Genomic DNA, 24,851 nt, shown 5'->3' on the forward strand with positions numbered 1-24,851 from the left:
ATTAAAAAATTCCAGAGATCATTTTATTCCTACATATTTTAGCTTGCATCTCTAAAAATACGGGCATTTTCCTACATAACCATAGTGATGTTAATACTGTTAACCAACATAATTCTGTAATTATCGTATAGTACTCTGGTCCATATTCAGTTTACTAATTATCTTGGTTGGTTTGCTTGGATTGGGGTCCAAGGAAGGTTCCATTGTGTTTTGCTCCATCTGTCGTCGTGTCTCTTAGGTCTGTCGTTCTGGAGCTGTCCTGCTGTTTGGCATTGTCAGTTTGATCACTCGTGGTGTCATTTTTCTTCTCTCTTCCCCACATCCTCTGTAAAGCAGAAGTTAGCTTTAAAGCCTTGTTAGATTCCTATTCAGGTGTTTTTGGCGTATGTATAATTTTTTAAGCTTCCCCACCCTAACAGGTTTTTAATTTAACTGACCACTGATGGGCTCCTATACCATCATTTAAAAGTGCTCTATTCTATTTAAAGGGAAAAAAATGTATAGTTCATCAATTTGCTATTTTTGAGTGTTATTGGATATTTAGTTGATAAAATATTAATAATTTGGTCTTAGTTTTTGTTTTTGTTTACTTTAACAGACTTGCCTATTGATTTTTGTTCACGATCCTGGATGAATAAGGAGAACAAGGTGATCTTTTATATGTTATCAGTTTCGAGTATTATTAGGAGAGTGAGAGTACCTATTTCACAAATATGAATGCTAAGTAGTATTAATATTAGCTAGAAGTCTTCTACTTGTAAATAGCAGAAATCCACCTTACTGCTACAAGTAACCGGGAAGCTGACAGTAGGGCTGGTCTGGGGCTTCCTGTGTCTCCAGAGCTGTCTGCACCTCTGCTCTGCTTCACTCCATGCTGGCTCCTCTGGAATGTTGGTTCCGTGGGGTGAGGGTGTCTCTTTGTTTCGTGTATTGCATCCTGAGTGTCTAGCACATAGCTGGCACTTGATAATCTGTTGAATGATAGGGAAGCTGAATTCATTTGTAGGCAACCCAAGTGTTCATGATCAAAAAACAAGAACATGATCTTTCTTTTAGGGTAAATTAAAAAAAAAACACACACAATTCTAATGAGCTCACTTGGGTCCGTCCTCCCCTCTGTAAATCACTGTGCCAAGGGGTGAAGTTGGGATAAAACTCTGATTTATGAGGCTGGACCTTAGGTCCACTTCTGTGTGTGTGTGTGTGCACGCACGTGTGTGTGTGTGCGTGTGCATCAGTGCATATATGTGCACAGATAGAGGGATGTGACTGAAACCAACCCCCACCCCGACCCCCCGGACCACGTGAAGTGAAAAGAGACGGGCTCCTCAGAGGACAGGCACTGAGCAGATAAGCAGTTTGTGTTTAACATAAACCGTCTCATATTTATGAGAGTTGTTTATAAAGTATGAACCAAGTATTGATACTTTTAAAACTTACAAAAAGGAAATGCAATTTTTATTTTATTTTACTTTCATAAGAATTTTTAACATTATTTTTGTAAAATGATTAAAAGAGGTCTAAAGTAAGAGTTGTTTCCGTGTGCCAGGGGTTGGCACACTCTAGCTCATTGCCCACATCCAACCTGCTGCCTGTTTTTGTAAAAGTTTTATCGGAAAGTAGCCATGTCCATTTGTTTCTGTATTGTTTATGGCTGCTTTTGTGCCACAACAGCTGAGTTGAGAAGTTGTGACAGTTGTGACATGGCTAGCAGACCCATGTTTACTATGAAGTAGATGAAATGTTTACTATCTGGCCCTTTGCAGAGAACGTTTGTTGACCCGTGCTCTGTACACTTGCTCCCTCTACGTAACCACTAGTAACTTACATATGTGAGTGATGCTTTTTAGAGGAACTTCAGGTGTAGCCAAACTGAAATTCAATCAGAAGGCTTGATTTCTTGAACACTGAGAAAAATGGTTTCTAAGAGAGAGATCATAACTTTTCCTGTGATAGGTAATTTTATTTCCTTAGGATGGTTGAAGAATTAACTTCCTAGAAGTATTAGAAATCACTGATAACAAAGAGAAGGACCATAAAACTAGAAAGCAGGAAGACAAGTATAGACACATGAGATACTTGATACAAAAGGTGAAGAAGTAAGAGCAGGGGGAAAATAAATACACTAGAAAACGTAGACCAGTGGGACCACCACTGCATTGGCCTTGGGTTTAGCGTGAGCTGTCCTGGCAGCCAGGGCAGCGAAGGTCTCATTGTCCAAACTGAGTGCATAACTCAGCACTGTGCTCTACAAGTGTGTAAATGGGTTGAGAGCCCGTGTTTTTTCCCAAAATGTTAGCGTGCATTTTGCAGTCTAATTCTTGAGATGGTATTATTTGATATATATTTAATATGGTGAAATAAGATTGACACTTGAGGAGCTTCACATTTTATTCTGGGCCTTGAAGTGTCCTAGCAAACTGCCATGTGCCTTGTGGCCCCTAGTTGGAGCAGGGACGTCCACTGTCCAGGGTGTGCTGCAGAGTCCAGCTTTGCTGTTACCTGCACCTCCTGTCCAGGCCTCGAGCTGCCCCAGTTCATTTGTGTGTTAGTACACGAACTATATTACCAGGTCCTTTGAGCGTGTGCACACAGTGTGAAACCTTGAACTTTAAGGATGTCTCCTTGGGTGGGTCAGGGGAGGGGGGTGGCATGGGGGCAGGAAGAAAGTTATTAATACATGTAAAACAGCCCTTCATTGCCTGAACTGTGAACCACAGACCTTGAGCACATTGATGGGCCTTTCTGCAGCCTGTGCTGTGGTCTTCACAGTAGTGAGTGTGCTGCTTTCATTACAGTTTTATTTTTTATAGGTTGTTGTTCCTGATGCTGGAAAACATTTTGAAGAGAGGAATCCAAACAATGACTTAAGCCATACTAGTTTCCTAGAAAATGAGAAACTGATGTCACCTGCCAGCTGGGAAGATTCTTCTGGTAGCATCACAAAACTCAACTGGTGTTTTCCTTGTCCTGACCTTGCCACTCCATGTATCTCTGCTGCTTTGTTGCCGTAGTTATAATGCACCTTTTTGTTTCTCTGCCTTCTCCTTTACCTCTTACTTACGAGCACTCAAGTGGCCACTTGTGTTAAGTGATGGGATTTTAAACTTATTTCTCTATAGCAATCCTGATAGGATTATGCTTATCCCTCAGTTGAGTATCATTAAGGTATTAAGTATAAAGAACTGTGTTAAGAAATTAGGGGACAATGAAATATTTAGCCCCTGCTCTCTGAAAGGACTGCACGTGGCAAGAGAGATGTATAGTTGACCTCCGATTGTGTGAAGTGTATCTCAACGGTACAAGTTGTGTGGGAGTCATAGGAGGGTGACAAGTTAATTCTGACTGAGGAAGGTATCTGTGAGGCTTTATTGAAAGAGGATGTGATTCTTCCTCCTTGAAAAGGAGGCCTGTGATAGGCCCTAATGTAGATACCAGAAGAGAAGTACATTCAAAAAGCAGGAACAGCTTCAGCAAAGGCACTAAGGTAAGGGCATATAGACCATGTTTGGAGAATAGCCAGTGCTTTTGTGTGGCAGGTTTATAGCACCTGTCGGACTATGAATTGGGGAATAAACCCAGAAAATAGGCAGAGACCAAACTATCCATGGCTTTGAAGGCCAGGCTGGTGAGCCAAGTGGGATAGATAGAAGCTATAAAATCAGGGCAGGTTTTGCTGCTAGTTTTTAGGTATTTTTAGATTATGGAATTGTTGATGAGGAATTGTTGACCTGAATTTATGCAGATCCTTGTTTTAGTAGGCTAGATTCTCAGAGGTGATTGGAAAATTATCCTCTTGAAAAGGCTTACAATACCATTATAAGTGACTGAGTGTTCTAGTTTTATCCTCCCTTGCCCGGCTGGGTGTTAGAACAATGAAAAGCACTGCCATTATTGTTTTATTTGTCTATTTGCAACTTTTTGGTTTTAGTGGAGGTGGAAAAAATTTTTATCGTATCTGTGAGTATTCAGCTTTGTTATATCTTTTTTTTGTTTCTTCATTTTCAAGATCAGATACTGCTTGAGGTTTCATTTTACAATTAATCATTAATTTACCTGAAATTTGGTTTTACTTCTATGGCAGGCTTATTTTTTCTTTTTTGACAGTTACTCACTTGCCACAGTACTTTCTGAATAATCTGCCCTTTTCCATTGCCACACTTACTATATCCTAACTTTTGATGTATGCCAGGATTTGCTTCTGTGCTGTCTTCTCAATGAAGGTTAAATATTGAGTTTATATTAGAATGCTCATGATGACTTATAGACTGAAATTACAGTGGTTTTTTTCATGTCAAATGTTAAGACAAAATCACATAGACTATTGACCCATAAGTTTTATCAACCTTTTTGATTATATATTATTTACAGTTCAGTCGCTACTTTAAAGCCTGTCCTGTTTTCTCCTCCATTTTACCAATTAGATGATGATATCGATGATGAAGAGTTTTATGATGATCACTTGGAGGCTTATTTTGAGCAACTGGCAATTCCAGGAATGATGTATGAAGGCCTAGAAGGACAGGAATCTCCAGAAAATTATTTTAAGTTACCTGCAAGTGATCCTAGTCAGGTATATTCCAAACTTTACGGTTTTTCAGAAATTTGACATTAGAAAATCATTACTGGACTCAGTGGATATTAATAAAACTTAAGATTTTGGTTTTCTTTGGACTCTGTTTTCCCCAGATACAAACTGATGAGAAATACCTTTCCTGCTGCTGCTTACCTTTCCCTCTCCTATAGAAAAATTAAAAGAATGGTGCACTGAACATCTGTATACCCTTGTCCAGATCAGCCAGTTGTGAACATTTTTTTGCCATCTTTGTGTTTTCTTTGTCCCTCCATAAGTACTTTTTTGCTGAGTCATTTAAAAGTAAGTTGCAGGGCTTCCCTGGTGGCGCAGTGGTTGGGAGTCCTCCTGCCAATGCAGGGGACATGGGTTCGAGCCCTGGTCCAGGAAGATCCCACATGCCGCGGAGCAACTGGGCCCGTGTGCCACAGCTGCTGAGCCTGCGCCCTGGAGCCCGCGTGCCACAACGGCTGAAACCCGCGCGCCTGGAGCGCGTGCTCCACAACGGGAGAGGGCACCGCGGTGAGAAGCCTGCGCGCTGCGGCGGGAAGTGGCCCCCGCTCGCCGCGGCTGGGGAAAGCCCCCACACAGCAACAAGGACCCAACACAGCCAAAACTAAATAAATAAAATAAATTTATTTTTTAAAAAAAGTAAGTTGCAGATATTATGACATTTCACCCTAAAACATCAGCATTTACCTCCTGTGAACAAGGACTTTTTCCTACATAATCACAATTCTCTTATCTAACTTTGATATTGTGATTTAAATTAATATACAGTCCATATTCAAATTTATCCACTTATCTCCAAATGTCCTTTACTTTTGTTGTTTTTGATCCAGGCTTTAATCAGGGATTACACTTGTATTTGGTTGCCATGACTTGGAGTTCTTTCATGTCATTAAACTTTTTGTAAAATCTAGGCCTGTTGTTTTGTAAAATGACCCATATGGTAGATACAGCTGACTGCTTTCCTCCTCCTGATTAGATTGAACATTTTCCCCTTGAACAGATTGACTCTAAACATAAGCATTGTTGTATACTCTGTGTCCCATTGGGAGGCCTGTCAGCCCACTTGTCTCCTGTTGGTGATGCTGTGTGACCATTGATGAATATGGTGTTGGCCAGATGCCTCCTTGTCCCCCTTTGTTATCAGGAGGTAGTCTGTGGGATTTCAGGTACTTTCATTGCCTCCTTCTGAAACCCCACCTCCTAAGAGACCTTTGGATTGCTTTTATTTTTTCCCTCCTCCTCACATTTCCTAACTCTCAAGTTTTGCTGAGTTACACTGTCCAAGTGTAGACAGAGACCTATTTTTATTTTTTAAAATTTATTTATTTGGCTGTGCCGGGTCTTTATTGTTGCTGCGTGTGGGATCTTCCTTGCAGCATGTGGGATCTCTGGTTGTGGCACTTAGGATCTTTAGTTGCAGCATGTGAACTCTTAGTTGCAGCATGTGGGATGTAGTTCTCTGACCAGGGATCGAACCTGGGCCCCCTGCATCGGGAGCACGGAGTCTTAGCCACTGGACCACCAGGGAAGTCCCAACAGAGACCTATTTTGTGTTTAGGTTTCAAAACTATCAGAGCAGCTGTATTCCCCCGACCCCCCCACCCCTTTTTTTTGGACAAACCCTTGTGACTTTCAATAGCAGCAAGGGGGCTGCTCTGCTCCGTAGGAAACCCTTGCCTGGAGTTGGTCGCCTACCAGTGGCTTCACTCCAGGTTTCCTCCGCCTCCACCTGGGAGGGTTATCACGTGGCCACAGTCAGCCACAGTCCCACAGGTGGTAGCTTCGCCCCGTTGGCCCGCAGAGCACATGGATTTTCTAACCGCATTCTTTATTCAGTGTTTTCAGGTGCTTTGCAGAGGAGAGAGCTGGTTTCCTACGTTCTGGTTCTTTTTAGTCTTTGTTAGTATCCTATGTGAAAGATAGTTGTCTAATTTTAAATGTCAGTTCTTTGTCTCCTTTGTCTTTTTTTTATTGGGATATTCATATTTTAACTCTTGTTTTTATAAGCTTTCTGTGTTAAGGAGATATTTTGATCCTTATGAACTTTATTTTTTTATTTTGTTTTTTGGCTCGGACAGCAGACATGTATCTCCTCACAGTTCTGGAGGCTGGGAGTCCGGATCCAGGTGTGGGCAGGGCTGGTTCCTCCTGAGGCTTCTCTCGGCCTGGAGACGGCAGCTTCTCCCTGCATCCTCACAGGGTCTCCCTTTGCTGGTCCTCATGTATTTCAGGCTTTAGTGTTTTTGTTAGTTTCCTAGGCCTGCCAGGACAAATTACCAGAATTTTGCTAGCTTAAAACAACAGAAATTTATTTTCTCACAATTCTTGAGGTCAGAGTCTGAAAACAAGGTGTTGAAAGGGCTAAGCTTCCACCAGAGGCTCCTTCCTGCCTCTTGCAGCCTCTGGGGCTCTAGTGTTCCTTAGTTCAGGGCAGCGTCACTCCAGTATCCGCCTCCATCTTCATGTGGCCTGTCCCTCTCTCTCTGTGTTCCTCTGAAGTCTTCCTCATGGAGTTTAAGGCCTGCCCCAAATCCAAGATGATCTCAAGATCTTTAACTTAATTGCATCTGCAAAGACCCTGTTTCTGATAAGGTCAAAATTTGCAGGTATCACCTGGGGATAAGACTTGGACACATCTTTTTTGGGAGATTCAATTTAACCCACAGAAGTTTTATACTACGAAGATATTATTCACTGAAGAATATAAAACTATCCATCTGTATTTCCTCCTAGTACTTTTACATCTAAATCTTTAAGTCATCTGGAGTTTATTTTGAGATAAGGTAGAGATTGTTTATTTTTTGTATAACGTTGTTGCAAAATCACCCAGTTAATAAATGGTGGCACTGGCATTTAAATGTATGATCTTATTTCAAAGTCTGTGTCTTGTCTTTTATATATAACTACCTCCTTTTAGTATCCTAACTTTGAAAAGCCTTGCCTATGAGGCTGTTTTTGTTGTTATACATCTTATAGCAGAAAAGACTGCTGTTTTAAGGCTTCACTGGCACTTGAGATAGTGGTGGCTGAGTGTCTGAGAAGAGGGTTGTGGGCATGCGAGTCCCTTTCAGCAGTTGTTATTTTAGGAAAGAGTGAGCAGTGCCCTTTGGGAAGGTATGTTGGAGAGCGTGGTTTTGAGGCACTGGCTTAATCTGCCGTGTTTGAAGCAGTTGTTCTTGAACTCCTCAGGGTCGTTTGTAGTATTTGCTGTTTTACTCCTATTAAAAGTTATTAAGGGACTTACCTGGTGGTCCAGTGGTTACGACTTCATGCTCCCAATGCAGGGGGCCCGGGTACTATCCCCGGTCAGGGAACTAAGATCCCACATAACCACAGCTAAGCCCGCGTGCCGCAACTAGAGAAACCTATGCACCGCAACGAACAGCCTGTGCAGCCAAAAATGAATGAATGAATAAATAAATAAAATAAAATAACTTAAAGTTATTAATATTTGTGTTTTCAGGGTCTGTTAATATTAATTTTATGAGTCTGGTCACACTGATGGGTTTCCCATCCTTTTAGAGACTTTCAGTGATAATTACAGAAGTAAAACTGACATTTCTAACATCCTGTGCTGTAGTGAGCATATTGGCCCCACTTTTGGTATCTGAATCTGTTGGTGTGTGTTTGCCATGACCACATTTTGAATTTTGGTTTTGGTAAGTTCCTTACGATTGGTTCACATATAGTCTGGAAGAATATTGTGTAGTCTGTTCCTTTCTAGAATAAATATTTTATGTCAACTGTATAACTTTTTTGGTTTTTTTGGAAGGAGTTTTGAAAAACAAAACTTATTTCTGGTCTGTTATTTAATTTTTAAAGGAAAGCGGAAGAGAAGAAGGTCTGGTGACGACTCTGAGGGCTGCTAATGCGAAACTTAACCCTGTTTACTTTCACGACACAAATGCCAGTAAAGGTGATTTTGGCTTGATAGACCCTTTAAAGCTGGATGCAGGATCTCCTCATCAAAATAAGCATTTGGCATCAGACTCAGAAACAGTTTTGCCTGTGGATAGATTTTTAGACACTGAGATGCCTCAAGTGTCCATTCAAAAAAATGTGGACGTAGCATCTTTGAAGTCTGTTAGTGACAATGCATTTAATTCCGCTGATGCTCTGTGGTCACCCACTAGTGAAAGGCGAACGTGTGAATGTTATGAGTCCGTTGGAAAGAGCAAGGACCGTAAGTGGGCCTTTTTTTTTTTAAATAAAAGTAAGAAATATGTAAAATGCTTATACACATTTTGAATAGGATATATTTCCAAGTGAAACTTCCCTAATCTTTCATATTAAAATATTTAAGTGTTCTGTGGATTAAAAAATGGTGTCTTTATTCACAGATCTGGTGGAAATGTGCCTTTCTAAGTATTAGTCATCTTTTCCTTCCTCCCTCTCCTCCATGATGGACTTTTACTGTGATTAAGGCTGGATTTTCCACTATCAGAGAGATACTTTTCTTTTGGGGAAATGGATTTTCCTTTAACTAGTTTTGGGCAGATTTCAGTTTGTTGATAACTAAGATAAGTCAACTAAATAAAATTATTTAAGAATATTGTATCATTTTATTTGTTGCATGTGTCATTGGATGTCTCTGGAATTTTATTTTCTAGAAACGGATCTATCACAGAGTGTGGTGTATCAGAACGAGGAGGGCAGATGGGTCACTGATCTTGCCTATTACACAGCTTTTGATAAAGAACAAGATGTAAATGTGTCTCTAAGTGATGAGATGAATGAAGGCTTCAGATCTGGCTGTAAGTGTATTGATAGCCTCTGCTCTGAACCATTTTCATTTTCTGATGGTGTTCTGAGATTACCCTGTACATCTTGGTTGGCCACATCAGATCCCTTCTGGATATGTACTTAGCACTTCACTTGTTTCTCTAGGAAGAGAGGCTTGAGTCAGTCATTGCTAATCACTGTGAACTGAGCCGAGCCTTTCCCCAAGTAAGGACAGCGAGTCACTTTAGAGCATTCTGATAAATGAGCAGTTACAAAAGCCAGTCCATTTTAGAGTAAAAGTTCAGTAATGAAGAAATGGGAGAAAAGTGACGAGAAAGATAAATGAAATCTTAGAGGATGAGAACATTAGGAACCTCAGTTAGATTTGTTAATTAGCAGAATCTCTGACCGTGAAAGGAAAACGCTGCAAAACGCACGGCATTGTGAGAGCCTTGGCCTGTGGACATTTGCTGTGCCGCTGAGGCCTCTAGGGCCTGAGCGCCTCTAAACCTGGAATGAGGAAAGACAATGAGGAGCCTGTCAAGCCCAGTCATATTTTTAATAGGCTCAGATGGTGCCAGAGGAAGAAGTTACTCTAACAGCTGCTTGTACTAAGCTGCTCCTAATGTCCATTGATGTGGAAGTACAGAGATCAATCGATAAGGCATGTTTCCAGCCCTTAGGAAACTGTCCATCAGCTAAGAGGGGTAAGATGAGAATACAGAACAACAGCATCGTTTGGAGTTGAGAGGAGGAATAACTTTTGCGTGAGTGGGTAGCAGAGGATTTCATATAGGAGGTGGCTTTCGAGGTAGAGTTTCAACAGGTAAATATTTTGGGCATGAGAAATTCCAAGTGGATAGAAAACCCAAAGAAAGAGGATGAGATGAGGAAGCATGGGCGTGTCTTGAGGCTGGTAAATAACCCAGCGTGGCTGGCATTTACGGCAAGACACGGGAAGGGTAGAGTAACGCGACATGGCGAGATGAAGCCCGAGTGGTAAGACTGGGCCAGGGATCGGGTGGGGTTGGACTCCGTGCTGAGCTGAGCTGTGCTTGGTAGGCACTTGGGAGCCTCTGAAGATGCTTGTCCAGCTTGCTTTGTGAGTCTCCCTCTGGCCTCGATGGTCAGTTAAATGGTAGGCTCCTTAGGGTGTTGTAGAAATCGAGGTGTCACAGTGAGAATGAGAAGAAAATAGCTCATGAGGGGTATGGAAATAAAATCGCTAGGATTTGGTGACTGGATTTCAGCGGATAGTAGAGAGGTAAGAAAAGATGGAGGTTTGGGGTCTAAATTATTTTGAGAAAATGGCAATACCATTAACTGAGATGGGAAAAAACAGAAGACATTGTAGAATTTTGGATGATTGTGGTTTGAGGTGGGGATATTCAGTAGTTGGAAATGAGTCAGAAATTGAAGGTTAAGTTATAGTTATCAGTGATATCTTGATTTACAAAGGACAGTAGGCACAGGCTGGGCACTGGTTAGGGACCCTGTCACTTGAAAAGTCATCAGTTGTGGAATTTTCATGTGTTGCTGGTGAGAGTGTGAATTGATAAAACCATTTGGAACTTGTTTGGCAGTATCTTATGAAGGTGAACTTTACGAACTTCATAGTTTATGACCCAATAATTCTACACCCAAGTATATACCCAGTGTTCAGGGTGTATATATTCACCAAAAGACATACACTAAAATGTTTGTAGCAGCACTATGTGTATTAGTCCCAAACTAGAAACTCCCAAATTCCCATTGACCTTGGAATGGATTGTGTTTATTCCTACTTTGGAATGCTGTGTAGCAATGGGAATGAAGGATGTGTAACTACTTGCGGCAACGTGATGAATTTCACAAATATGTTGAATGAGATAAGGCTGACTAGCAATACATGCCGTATATGTAGCCAGCTCTGTGGAGTAAGAAGCAAGGATAGTGGCTACCCTCAGGCTGGCATGCCGTGACAGGAGGCAAGCTCAGGGGGCCTTTTGGGTGCTGGCATGTTTTCTTTCTTGATCTGGGGTGTTGATCTGGTGACACAGATGTGTTCAGATTGTGAGAATTCATTGAGTTGGACACTTACATACACTTTTTAATGTATATTATACTTTGGTAAAAAGTTTTTAAAAGTTAGTGATGAAGCTGAGAAGAAAATTTGCAATTCGTATTACAGAGTGAGGGCCCATTTCCCAAATATGTAAATTGTGCTAATAAACAATAAGTAAAAGACCAACTACTCAGTGTAGAACTGGGCAAAGGGTGTAAACAGTTTATAGAAAAGGAAATAAAAAGTCAGTTCCCGTGGGAACTATTCTTCAGCTACACCTGCACAGATGTATAGGATGTGTGTACACATTGTTCATCATCACAGAAGGTTGGAAGCAACGTGGATGTACAAAACAGGGACTGATTAGATAAGGTAGTCACGTCCATACGAGGGGATACCCTGTGGCCGTAATAAAAGGAAACGGAGCTCTTTAGGTACTGGTAAGGGAAAGATCACCAAAATAAATTATTTAAAATCTTATTCCAACATTTGCATAAAGAGGTGGAAGAAGGAAAGACATACATATTTGTAAGTACATACAGTGGAAAGATTAAAAAAAAAGAAACTAATTACAGGGCTCCCTAGCTACTTGTAGAACTCAAAGGTCAGTAGGTTCAACTAGTGAGGGGTTTCACGGGGTGCTGCATATGTTGGTTGCTTCTGGAGGTGTGGGAAGTGGGGCCAGTGATGAGGGAGACTTGCAGTGTTGTATTCTGTTATGTCTTTTGGTTAACTTCTAAGAACTCTTTATTGAAGCAGAATGTACCTATATCTTCTGCATTTAGAACTATGTGGGCATGTTACTATTAAAGGAGAAATATGATAAAACAGATAGTGGAGGAATTTCATGAAACCATCTGTGTGGTTAGGGAATGAACAGAAGCTGGGTAGGAAAGGATGACTGGCACTGGTGGTGAGGAAATGGAGAAAATGATTATTGAAAACTATGGAAAAGTTTGATGGAAGGAAAGAAAGGATCAACTAGTCAAGGGGAATTGGGCTGGGGGAGCGTGAATGGAATAGGAGACTTTATACGACGGGAAAGGAAATGTTGAAAATGTAAGAGGAGATACTCAGAAGAGGAAGCTTGGACCAAGGGCATAATTTTATAATAACAAGGCAGTTTTATTTATTTATAAATGAATAATTTTAATTTTTTTGGCTGTGCCGTGCAGCTTGTGGGTTCTTAGTTCCCTGCCCAGGGATCGAACCCATGTCCCCTGCAGTGGAAGCACGGAGTCCTAACCACTGGACCTCCAGGGAAGTCCTCAAAGTAGTTTTAAATGAAAACTTAAAACTTCCCCATTCCCACTTCCCCATTTCTGCCTCCCCCTCTCTGACAGCTCAGCGCATGTGAGCTGCTACTTCTGCTTGTGGCCTAGGATTTAAACATGGGGCAGAGGATGGGGAGCGGTATTGCTGCTTCAGAATTTAACAACAAAAGCGTTCAGGTGGCACTGGAGAGGACTGTGGTTTCAGATTTGGCAAAGAATTGGGCAGAGATTCTTGTAAGAAATGAAGTTCTGCTTTTTCATAATCTGTGAGTGATTTCTGATGAGCATACGTGGTAACAATGTCACTGTAGACTTTTCTTTAATTGAAGAGTCTTAAAGTCCAGAGAAAAAGTACTCAGGAGTATAATAAAATAGCATTTGGAGCTGTTTACTTAATGATTTAAAAAATAAAGTATTTTAACTCATTGAAGTAAATTAAGTTTTTCTGGGTTACCTTCTTACCATCTGATTTCCTATTTACCCTCTCCTGGCTTTTAGATTTGGTTGGTTGATACTTTTCACACTTCAGAGCAGTGGTTTTTAACTTACTTTTGAGTCATGGACCCCACAGAGAATCTTCACAGAAAAATTTTTCCTGTGGAAGATAACTGTTTTGCATGTGACTTCCGGAGCTTCCTGGCCCTCCCGATGCTCGTTCATAGACTTGTAGGCTCAGAACATGTTTATGTGGGAGGTGGTGGGATCGCAAAGTAAGGAACCAGCACTACCCTGACAAGTCAGAATCCTGAGCTACTTCTGGTGCTCTGCTCTCCCGGCTGGAAACAGCCTCCTGTGTCTGTTCTCATTTTGTCTCTCAAGATGTTAGTGTTGGGCCCTCAGGGCTTCCAGAAGGGTAGTTTGGATTGGGTTAGCCCCTGATGGACTGATGAGAGTAGGGACATCTCTCTTGTTTGGGCCACGAGTGGACTGTCCCTTCTGGGTTGCTGTTCACTCCTCCCCTTCCAGCCACTGTCTGGAAACACCAGGCAGAGGCAGAATGGGCAGCAGATGGGCAGTCCAGAGTCTAGCCTGCAGACTTTTCTGATTCAGCCAACATGTTTAAAATCCTTTTAAATCCTAATGCCTTGAGCAGGATCATTTGCTGTTCAGTCTGCCTCTGTCCTCTCTCCCCATTGGCCCTCTGCTCACTTACCCCAGCCTTGTGGCCTTGGCCTAGAGATGGAGGGCTGTGTGCGCATTGGTTTCCCTAAGGTGAACTGAGTTGTTCATTCAGAACTTTGAGGGCAGACACTGGGTGAACACTTGTCCCTGTTTGCCCAGGCTGTGGGGTTTGCTGGGATGTGGGATTTTTCCTTTCAAAAACTAGGACAGTCCTGGGTGTTGGGACAAACAGGGGGTTGGCACCCCAGCAGACATCTTCATGACAAATTTACAGAGTGGCTTGTCCGTCTGATGTTCCAGATGAAATTCCATGCGTATTCATGGGCAGGTACCTTAACTCATGTGTGCCAAACTGCAAGGCTGAAGTTAATGTGAATCTTTTATAAAAAGCTTACATTATAAAGCCCCGTTAGTAAGTTAGGGCAAGTTAGTACCTGATGAAATCAATCACAGTAGGGTGTTTATTGCCAAAAGTTTCAGAACCACATACTCTTAATGTGCTTAATACAGATGCATCAGTTCTGTGATGGAAGCTTTCACATACTTCTTTCAGTTTTATTTCTTTAATATTTCATTTTCCTAACTAGCTATGTTGTACTTATATGCTAGTATTTAATTAGGCATCAGTGCAATATAATTATAAAACTTATTCTTTTTTAAGCTGATGCATTGGATTTGATTGCACAAGATGAAGAAGAATTTAATAAAGAGCATCAGTTTATGCAGGTTTGTATTTTATTAACATTAACCAAAGTTTATAATTTTTCTTGTATTTAAATGTAGGCAAAATGTTCATTTCTTTCTGAATAGATATATAGTGAGTATAGAATTATATCTTGATTTTTCTCATGTTTAGACAATTTCTGCCTTTTCCTTCAGACTCTAAATTATTAATTGAAAAAAAGCTGACATACTGAAATAGTGTTTATTAGTTCACTTAAAATTGCCTTAATAGGCTTCAAAGATACAGTTTTTTACCATGTTTTAAAATGAGGTAGTGCTATTCGTTTTTATTTGAAGATGTACTCCTTTCTAAAGATTTTTATTAATGACAATCAGTATTTGACTTAAGCAATATGTTAAAACAATGCATATCATAACTCAGGTATTAAAAAATTTCTCTTTTTGTGGACTTTATTACCTTTATTAGCTTAAGCTTGAATTTGTCCACATTTAAAAAATTTTTAAATATTTAAATTTCCTTAGTGAAATTTGTATTTTTATGTATTAGAAAAACAGAAGGCTTGCTGGAGAAATAAAATGAAATGATGACTTTCTTCCTAGGAAGAAAATATAGATGCCCAGAACACTTCAGCTGCCCTAGGGGATACATCGTGGGGAACTTCAGTCAATTATGGTCTGTTGAGGAGATCACTTAGCACATCAGATTTGGACAAAGATGATGCCACTTATTTACGTCTGTCTTTAGGAGAGTTCTTTGCTCAAAGGTCTGAAGCTCTCGGTTGCCTTGGTGGTGGTTACAATGTGAAAAGAGTAAGTACCATGTGTGCTAGAAGTGGTTAAATTCACTTGCCCTTATGTTTTGAAGGTTATGATGGTGTAGCTAGATCAGAGTATCTTTAAAGCAGAGACAGAATAGGGACTCCGTGGTGGAATAGTGGTAAAAAGCTTCGGTTTTATAGTGTCTGTACCCTGACTGCAGTCCTAGCTCTGTCTTTTAACTAGTTCTGTGGCATGGCACAATGTATTTAACTCCTCTGTGCCTTGATTTTCCAATTTCTAGAATGGAATACTGTCTTACAGGGTTTTGTGGGGGATACTGTGATGGTGCGCGTACAGCGTTTAGCACGGCCTCAAGTGCATTAAGTACTCCATCCCTGTTAGTTGCTGTTTCATTGGTTGCTGATGTTATATCATTGGTTGTGGGAAGAATTCAAAGATTCATTTTTTAAACCTCTGGTCTAAAAACATGTTTTGAAATATAGGAGTGTTTTGGTTTTTTAAGATGTACATGTAAAAAGTTTTAAATGCAAGTGATAGTGGTAGATTGTATGAAGGAGTGAGGAGAAGCTTTGTCTCCTGTGGGGGTCAGAGCGGTGTCTGAGGAGGGGCACCGGGGTGATGCCTGAATGGTGGGGAGGAGGCAGCGTGTTCCCAGAAAAGTCTTGGAGGCGGGAGCTGGAGGGCATATCGGAGGAGCAGAGAGCAGGCCCACAGCTCGTGTGAGTGGGCTTCGGGTCAGTGGTCTGATGGTAGAAGTAGACACAGACCAGGTCATGATGGGGCCCTTGCAGGGCTCGGGTTCATCTCAAGGGAACTGGGAAGATGTGCTTGGAGGCAGGGTGCCCGGCCCATCTCCAGGTGTGACAGGAGCCGGGTGAAGGAGGTTCCTGAGCCTCAGAGGAGGAGAAGCAGGCAGAGGTTTAGCACGTGGAGGAGATGCCATGAAGGCCGAGACCTGGGATGGCAGTATGGAAACAGAAAAGTTCTAGGGTTCAGGATTTCCTCTGGAGGTAGAGTCGAAGGACCTGTTGGTGAATTCCATGTAGGGACATAGTGCTGTCGGAGGGAGTGTGTATTAAAATAGGATTTCACTAAGAGTATAATTTTAAGCAGCTAGGGTGTTAGAAATTGACTTACAGGAAAATTTGAAACTGAACTGTGGGTCCTGTCTATGCAGTGAATTAAAAAATGAGAGTAAATACTTAGGCAGATTTTTCTGCCTGGATGAATTGGTTTTGACATTATAAGAGAAGTTGAAGCGTAACTGAATTCCTTTCTGAACAGCTGGACAAAACACCACACACTGGAAAGATGGATCTGTCATTTTGTATTAGTTATGAAATGTTACTTGGTTCAGGCAGCTGGATCAAGGGAGGAAATCCTCGAGTGAAGATTGATTGAAAATTGATTGCATTAGCGAATTTGCTTTTCAGGTCTATCCTGAGAGCTCTGGAAGGAAGCCAGGTGGGAATTCCCTGCCCTTGAGCAAGGTCCTTGAATGTGACCTTCTGAACGCTCATCTAGGGCAGTAGGAATGTATCTCATCTTAATACAGATTTTCAAGGACATATTTATTGTGTAAAATAAAATACCCTTGTAAGTACTGTAAGTTCCAGTAAGGCAGGAAGTTTTATATCTTTTTTCTCACTGACTTGTCACTGATGATTATTACCAGTGCCTGACACATAGCAGGTGCTCAGTAACAATTACTGGAGGAACAAAGTGTCATTTCTGGGTTGCTTTAATTTGGATTTCTTAGTAAGCACAAATTATTTGACAATATTCGTTCTGATGATTAAAGATAGCTAGCAGTAAGGAAATAAAAGGTCCTGTCTGGACTTGTAAAGTTCATTTCTAGTAATTTATGTTAATTTTTTTGGTTTTTTTTTTTGTTTTTGACTGCGTTGGGTCTTGATGCGGCACGCGGGCTTCTCTCTAGTTGCGGCATGTGGGCTCAGTAGTTGTGCTGCAGGGTCTTAGTTGCCCTGTGGCATGTGAGATCTTAGTTCCCTGACCAGGGATCGAACCCGTGTCCCCTGCATTGGAAGGTGGACTCTTAACCACTGGACCACCAGGGAAGTCCCAACTTAGGTTTAAATGGAAAAATCAGAATCATTTTGTTGAAATAATTTTAGCTAGGTTACCACTATTAGGATAAAATAGTCTAGAATTTCTCAAAGCAGTTGCAAATTAAGGAAATAATTGGCATGTTTATTTTGTAGCCATCATTTGGTTATTTTATTAGATCACCAGAGAAGAGAGAACCTATTGCTCTAATAAGAAAATCAGATGTATCAAGAAGTAATTTGGAAAAAGAAATGGCTCATCTTAACCATGGTCTATTTTCAGGTAATGGATTAAATGAAGTTTTTTTTTAACCTGTAAATTAGTGGTTGTGTGATCATGTTCTTTATGCGGAAGAAAGTAATGTATATACCACTTTGAATTTTTTGAGTATTAGTTACAGATTTGATTTTTATATAACTTCACATTGCCTTTTCAATCTAAAGTAGAAACAAGTCAGCCAAAATTCACCTAAATCCTTTTGTAAAAACAAAAGTAAATGAAATATAATCTGTTCAAGTGGTTGGGTTAACTTTGGCCTACTGAACTACTGAATTAATGAATTATAGCTACTATATTTATTATTTAGGTGGACTTTTAAAGAGGAGTTTTCAGATTTGGACTGTGATAGTATAAATATGATAACTATTTGTGATGAATATTTAAAATCAGACTTTCTTGGTTAACATAACAATTATCAAGCAGCTACTTTTTGCTAGTATAATGCCTCGTGCATTGTATCATGAAATTGTATAAAATGTGCTTTAGTCCTTAAAGAGCCTATATTCCAGTGGGGGATGGGGGGGTTGGGATATTTAGTGGTCCTTATCCCACGGATTGTTTCTGTGAGATAGAGTATAGATGTAAGTTGAATATTACATGTTTTCTACAGGAGATTTAAAGGCACAGCTAAGTGAAGGATCAGTTACACTTCAGGCTGAAGAACTGGAGAGTATTTCACAAGTGGATGAAAATGATGTGACATTAACTGCCAATAAAGGGAAAACAGAGGTATTTTAAGCCTTTCAAGAAGGAAAGCTAAAACCTCGCTGTCATAATTCTCATACAAGATCAAGATAAAGTCACGTAAAAAATGCATAACATTTTTCTTACTCAATTTTATTACAAGTATCCTTTAAATATTATCAGCATACAATAAATGTACGAAGAGTTTATAAAACAAACTTACAGTCAGTGAGTTATCACAGCTTATACACCCATGTACACCCCAGGTCAGGAAAGAGAGCGTTGCCCACAGCCCAGGAGCCATTTTTTTGTTCCTCCTGAACACTAGTTCCTCCTGTCTGACCTATGACACTGTAACAGTTTCACCCGTTTGTGAAGTTTATATACAAGAAATCATGTAGTAGCATATATATATATATTTTTTTTTAATATAAATTTATTTTATTTGTTTATTTTTTGCTGCGTTGGGTCTTTGTTGCTGCGTGCGGGCTTTTCTCTAGCTGCGGTGAGCAGGGGCTACTCTTCGTTGCGGTGAGCGGGGGCTACTCTTTGTTGCGGTGCGTGGGCTTCTCATTGCATTGCGGTGGCTTCTCTTGTTGTGGAGCACAGGTTCTAGGCGCGCGGGCTTCAGTAGTTGTGGCTCGTGGGCTCTAGAGCGCAGGCTCAGTAGTTGTGGCGCACAGGCTTAGTTGCTCCATGGCATGTGGGATCTTCCCAGACCAGGGATTGAACCTGTGTCCCCTGCATTGGCAGGTGGATTCTTAACCACTGTGCCACCAGGGAAGTCCCAGTAGCATATATTTTTCTTCGTTTTTTTCCACTTACGTTTGCAAGATGCAACTGTGATAAGTATAATAGCTAATTTTCATTGCTGTGTAGTATTCTATTATGAATATTCTGTCGTTGATATATTCACCCTAATGTTGATGGATATTTGGGATCTGTCTTATGTCAATATGACACTGTTAAAATAGTGTAGTTTTATAGTAGGTCTTGATATCTAGTAGAATAAGTCTTCCCCTCTTATTTTTCTTTAAAAGTATCTTGGCTGTTCTTGTTCCTTTACATTCACATATATATTTTAAAGTCAGATTGTCATCTTTCACAACCAGCTAGCAACCCTGCTGAGCTTTAAGTTGGGATTGTGTTTAATCTATAGAACGGTGAAATTGACATCTTTATAATATTGAATCTTCTAATCCATGAAGATTACATGTCCCTCCATTTAGGTTCTAATTTCTCTCTGTATTTTATGGGGCTTTTTTGTGCAGAGATTTTAACACATCATTTGTTAGATTTCTTTCTGAATTGTTTGAAATGGTATTTTAATATTATCTTTCTGAACTTAATTTTCCCTTTGTTGTGGCCAAACAGAAATACATGTTTTTTAATATACTCACCTTATATCCAGCAAGTGTGCTAAATTCATTTTTATTTATGGATTCTTTGGATTTTTCTGTATATGCACTTATATTATCTGAGAATAACAACAGTTCCTTTCTAATTTTTATACCTTCATTTCTTTGTCTAGCCTTACTTAACTGCATCTTAGAACAGTGAATAGAAGTGGTAATGTTGGGTTTCCCTGACTCAGAGGGAAAACTTTTGAGTAGTATTTTGTCTTTAAATTTGATGGATGCTCTAGGTTTTTATTTATCATCAGATTTTTAAAATTCCCTTCTAATTTTTGTTTGCTAGTTTTATTTTAATTTGTAAAGAGGTTGAATTTTGTCCAGTGCTGTTTTGCATCTGTCTAGGTGAACATGAGTTTTCTCTTCTTTTGGTGATGTGGTGAGTTACATTACATGGTTTTGAATATTAAAGCTGCTCTTCTCCACTTGGGTCATGATACATTATCGTTTTTATAGATGGTTGGATTCAGTTTGATAATAATTTATTTATAATTTTGCATATGTGTTCACAAGTGGGTTGATGCTCTTTCTTATAATGTCCTTGTTTGGTTTTGGTACCAAGGTTTTGCCGGTTTCATTTTTTTTTTTTTTTAATTTTTCAAATTTTATTATAATTATTTCTTTTCTATTTTTTTTTTACTTTTGAAAAGCCAATTTACTTTGCATATTACTGACTAGAAGGGCTACTTTTTAAAAAAAAAGTAAAATAAATTTTCATTGAGGTGAAATTCACATAATATTCACATAATATTAAATTAACCATTTTAAAGTGAACAATCCAGTGATATATAGGACGTTTACAGTGTTGTGCAATCACCACCTCTACCCAGTTCCAAAATATTTTCATGACCTCAAGAGGAAAGCCTATACCCATTAAGAAATTGCCCCTTCATAGCCCCATTTTCTACCCCCTGGCAACCACCAATCTGCATTTGTCCCCATGGGTTTATTTCTTTGGGATATTTTATATAAATAAAATCATATGTTACCTTTTGCATCTGGCTTCTTTCACGTAACATAATATTTTTAATATATGTCCATGGTGAAGCACATTATCAGTACTTCATTCCTTTCTCTGGACGAATAATATTCTGTTGTGTGTATATACCACCATTTGTTTATCCATTTATCCAGTGATGGCCATTGGTCTCATTTTTCTTATTTTCTGGAAGTTTTTTGTCAGACATACTAATTTTTTTAAATTAATTAATTATTTTTGGCTGTGTTGGGTCTTCGTTGTTGCGTGCTGGCTTTCTCTGGTTGCGTCGAGCAGGGACTACTCTTCGTTGCGGTGCGCAGGCTTCTCCTTGTGACTTCTCTTGTTGCAGAGCACGGGCTCTAAGCGTGCGGGCTTCAGTAGTTGTGACACGTGGGCTCCAGTAGTTGTGGCTCGCGGGCTCTAGAGCACGGGCTCTAGAGTGCAGGCTCAGTAGTTGTGGCTCACGGGCCTAGTTGCTCTGCGGCATGTGGGATCTTCCCAGACGAGGGCTCGAACCCGTGTCCCCTGCGTTGGCAGGCAGATTCTCAACCACTGCACCACCAGGGAAGCCCCTCTAACTTCTTGAAATGAATGCTTAGCTTAATTTTTCTGCCTTTTTGCTTTGCTTACATAAGCATCTGATGGAATAAATTTCCTTTTTTTTGGCCACGCCACACGGTTTGCGGGATGTTCCCTGACCAGGGATTGAACCCGGGCCACAGCAGTGAAAGCTCCAAATCCTAACCAGTAGACCATCAGGGAACTCCTAAATGTCCTTGAAAGTAGGGATTTTGTGGCATCCCCTGCTTTCTTTTTTCATCTCATATGTTTTGATGTCATATTTTCGTTATTCTGTTCATTGTATTTTCTAATTTCTCTGGCCCATCAGTTTTTGGAAGTGTATAGTTTCCAAACATTTGGGGATTTTCCACATTTTAAAATATTGATTCTAGGCAGTTGTACTGTAGTCAGAATTTTTGGTTTTAGTCCTTTGAAATTTGTTGAGACATGATATATGGCTCAGCATTTGTTCAGTTTTTGAAAATGTTTTCTCTGCACGTGAGAGGAATGCCTATCATGTAACTGTATGTCATTTAGGTGAAATTTATTAAATCATGATGATTAAACTGTATTTTTAAATTGTTGTGCTTGTTCTTTCAGTTACTTAGGTATTAAAATCTCGTACTGATTGTGGATTTGTCTGTTGTTTATTATAGTCTGCCAGTATTTGCTTTAAAATTTTTGAGGCTGTATTTTTCAAGGTACAAGCGTATTAGAATTCTTCTCTCCTGGTGAATCAAACCTTTTATCATTGTGCGTGACTGCGTTTGTCTGTAGTGGTGCTTTATGCACCACTTTATGTTAAGTCTAGTCTGATATTAACATAATTAATACCAGTTTTCTTTTAGTTAGTGTTTGCATGTTATATCTGTTTCTGTTATTTTACTTTTAACCTTTCTATAGCCTTGTATTGAATATTTTAGCTGTTTCTCTTATTAAAACATAGCGTTGGATTTTATTTTTCAATTTCTCATGATCCTTCTTTCCACTTATATTTACTGGAGCTACCAATATATGGGGATTTAAATCTGCTCTCTTTATGCACTCTATTTCACCTAGACATTGCTATTTTTCTTTTTTGTATTCTTTTGGATTGCTGAAGTATTTTATATTCCAGTTTTCTTCCTCTATTAATTTGGTAATTATATGTTTTCCTATTATTTTGGTTACCCAAGAAATTATAACCTGTCTCCTTCATTTACTAATTAATGTTTAATAAAAATAGGGTTTTTTTGGTTTTCTTTACCTCTTCCTTAACATTACAAGGACCATAAAACATTCAGTTTACTTCACTCTAGTCTTATAAGCGCCTATTGTTTTATATTTTAATTCTCTATTTAAACACCATAAGACATTATGATGATGTTGATGGTGATTACTGTTATTACATACAACCAATATGTATCTCTGACCTTCCATTTAAGATTAGTTTTCTTTTGCTTGAAGAATACCCTTACAATTTCGTTTTGTAATAGGCTACTGGTAATGAATCCTCCGCTTTTGTCAGTCTGAAAATATCTTTATTTCACCTTTATTTATTTATTTATTTATTTATTTTTAAATGTAGTTGGCACCTTTTTTTTTTAATATAAATTTATTTATTTATTTATTTATTTTTGGCTGTGTTGGGTCTTCGCCTCTGCACGAGGGCTTTCTCCAGTTGTGGCGAGCGGGGGCCACTCCTCACCGCCGCGGCCTCTCTTGTTGCAGGGCACAGGCTGCAGACGCGCAGGCTAAGTAGTTGTGGCTCACGGACCTAGTTGTTCCGCGGCATGTGGGATCCTCCCAGACCAAGGCTCGAACCCGTGTCCCCTGCATTGGCAGGCAGACTCTCAACCACTGCGCCACCAGGGAAGCCCTCACCTTTATTTTTGAAGCATATTTTATTTGGTGTATGTTCATTAACAAGTATGTTAGACTTTCTCAGTATCTTTTGTGTTTTCTGTTCTGTTGTGTTTTTTGTTTCTCTTTCATTCTGGATATTTTTTTCAGACTTCTCTTCCAAGTCTGATTCTTTTTTCAGTTGTGTCCAATTTGTTGTTAAACCTGTCCATTGGATTCTTTTTTTTTAATTTATTTTTGGCTGCGTTGGGTCTTCATTGCTGCGCGCAGGCTTTCTCTAGTTGCGGCAAACGGGGGCTACTCTTTGTTGCAGTGCGTGGGCTTCTCATTGCGGTGGCTTCTCTTGTTACGGAGCACGGGCTCTAGGCGTGTGGGCTTCAGTAGTCGTGGCTCAGGGGCTCTAGAGCACAGGCTCAGTAGTTGTGGTGCATGGACTTTGTTGCTCCGTGGCATGTGGGATCTTCCTGGACCAGGGCTCGAACCTGTGTCCCCTGCATTGGCAGGCAGATTCTTAACCACTGCACCACCAGGGAGGCCCCCTGTCCATTGGATTCTTAATTTTTTATTGTATTTTTTAATTACAGAATTTACATTTAGTTCTTTCTTGATAATTTCTAGTCTTCTGTTGAGTTCTCAGTGTTGTTTTTAATTTCTTAAGTATGTTTTAGATTTTAGATTTAGATGTGTTTTAGACTCTGATAATCCATTGTCTGCATGCCCCACAGTTGTCTTTTTCTGTGATGTGGGCCACATTACCTTGGAACATTGTGTGTCATTCATTGATAGAGGAGTGGACTATTACAGGAAAAGTTGCTGAAATATTTGAGGCCATGGGAGATCTTCCAGACAGGATTTTTGGCTGCTTCTGAGCGAGGAATAGTAGCAGTCTCAGGTCGCTTTAATTCAGTTATTGGGATTGAGCTGATTGGAGCTGGGCCTCCGGTCCTCCTGAAGGCCACCTTTACTCCTAGGGAGTAGCCCTCTGTGGTCTTGTCCTAAAGCCTGGATGTTTACCATGGTCACTACCTTCCCCTCATCACTGGCAGACTCTGAACCTGATTTTTGTACCGTTACTCCCATAAGAGCAGCTTTTCTTAGCTTCTTCTTAAAATATTATTTTTTTTTTTAAAAATTTCTTAGCTTTTTAAGCTTCCTGATGTCTTAGCAGTAGCCTCTTCCTGAAGCAGCTCCCCTGGGGCAGAGCATTCCCAGGACTGGGCTCACCTCTCTGGGATTCTATCTTCTCTTGGATTTTGGCCCCATAGTTTTTTATTCCTTTTTTGGCTCTCCAGCACCTTCTAAGAGATGTTTTCAGATATGCTGTCTAATTGCTCTCAGCAAGAGTTAGTTTGCATCACTTAGTCTGCTATTACTAGAGGCAGAAGTCTTAATTTGCATTTTTAAAATATTGCTTTGCTGTTGGTTCCATTTCATTATTTTACCCATGGTTTCTATTTATGTCTTGCTTATAAATAATTCTAACAATTGAATGAAATTACCAAGAATCATAATTGCAGTCACTGTGGCTCAATGGCTTCTCAATTTCAGTATTTTAATTTTTTGGTTTTAAATTATTTTCTGATTCAGTTTTAGCATTTCTTTAACTCCTGAAGGGTTTTTTTTTGAACAACTGATGATCCGATTTTGTAAGTGACCGAGTACTCTACAAATCAAGTTGATAGCAGCTGTCTTTTTTCATTAGGAGGTTTAACTGGTATACCATTAATTTCTTGCTGCTGTCAGATCTTATGTAGCACTTACAGATAAAGATTAAACTAATATGTGCTTGTCCATGGAGCTGATGTGAACTTTCTCA

At 39.8% G+C, this 24,851-nt stretch overlaps 1 protein-coding gene and 1 long non-coding RNA gene across 13 annotated transcripts in view; one reads left to right on the forward strand and one right to left on the reverse strand.

Annotated features, from left to right (window-relative positions):
• Window positions 1–24,851, forward strand: part of CEP192 (centrosomal protein 192) — a 108,870-nt gene that overhangs the window by 17,662 nt on the left and 66,357 nt on the right. For 8 of the 12 annotated variants that reach the window (XM_082355008.1, XM_082354998.1, XM_082355002.1 and 5 more), the window contains exons 6-14: window positions 599–648; window positions 2,814–2,934; window positions 4,425–4,573; window positions 8,408–8,768; window positions 9,196–9,339; window positions 14,409–14,473; window positions 15,032–15,241; window positions 17,434–17,560; window positions 18,168–18,286. In XM_082355008.1, the coding sequence (XP_082211134.1) occupies window positions 599–648; window positions 2,814–2,934; window positions 4,425–4,573; window positions 8,408–8,768; window positions 9,196–9,339; window positions 14,409–14,473; window positions 15,032–15,241; window positions 17,434–17,560; window positions 18,168–18,286 (1,346 nt within the window). Of the gene's footprint in view, window positions 1–598; window positions 649–2,813; window positions 2,935–4,424; window positions 4,574–8,407; window positions 8,769–9,195; window positions 9,340–14,408; window positions 14,474–15,031; window positions 15,242–17,433; window positions 17,561–18,167; window positions 18,287–24,851 lie in introns of those variants that run through there. The other 4 variants (XM_082354999.1, XM_082355009.1, XM_082355007.1 and 1 more) reach the window with 4 other exon arrangements.
• On the reverse strand, window positions 19,309–24,851 carry LOC309611105. The gene is made up of 2 exons (XR_014234331.1): window positions 23,057–24,851; window positions 19,309–22,722 (listed from the first exon to the last, which is right to left on the reverse strand). It is a non-coding gene; the product is annotated as an uncharacterized lncRNA (long non-coding RNA).

Source organism: Balaenoptera borealis (assembly GCF_965194805.1).
Source record: "Balaenoptera borealis genome assembly, chromosome: 14".
Taxonomy (NCBI): Eukaryota; Metazoa; Chordata; class Mammalia; order Artiodactyla; family Balaenopteridae; genus Balaenoptera; species Balaenoptera borealis.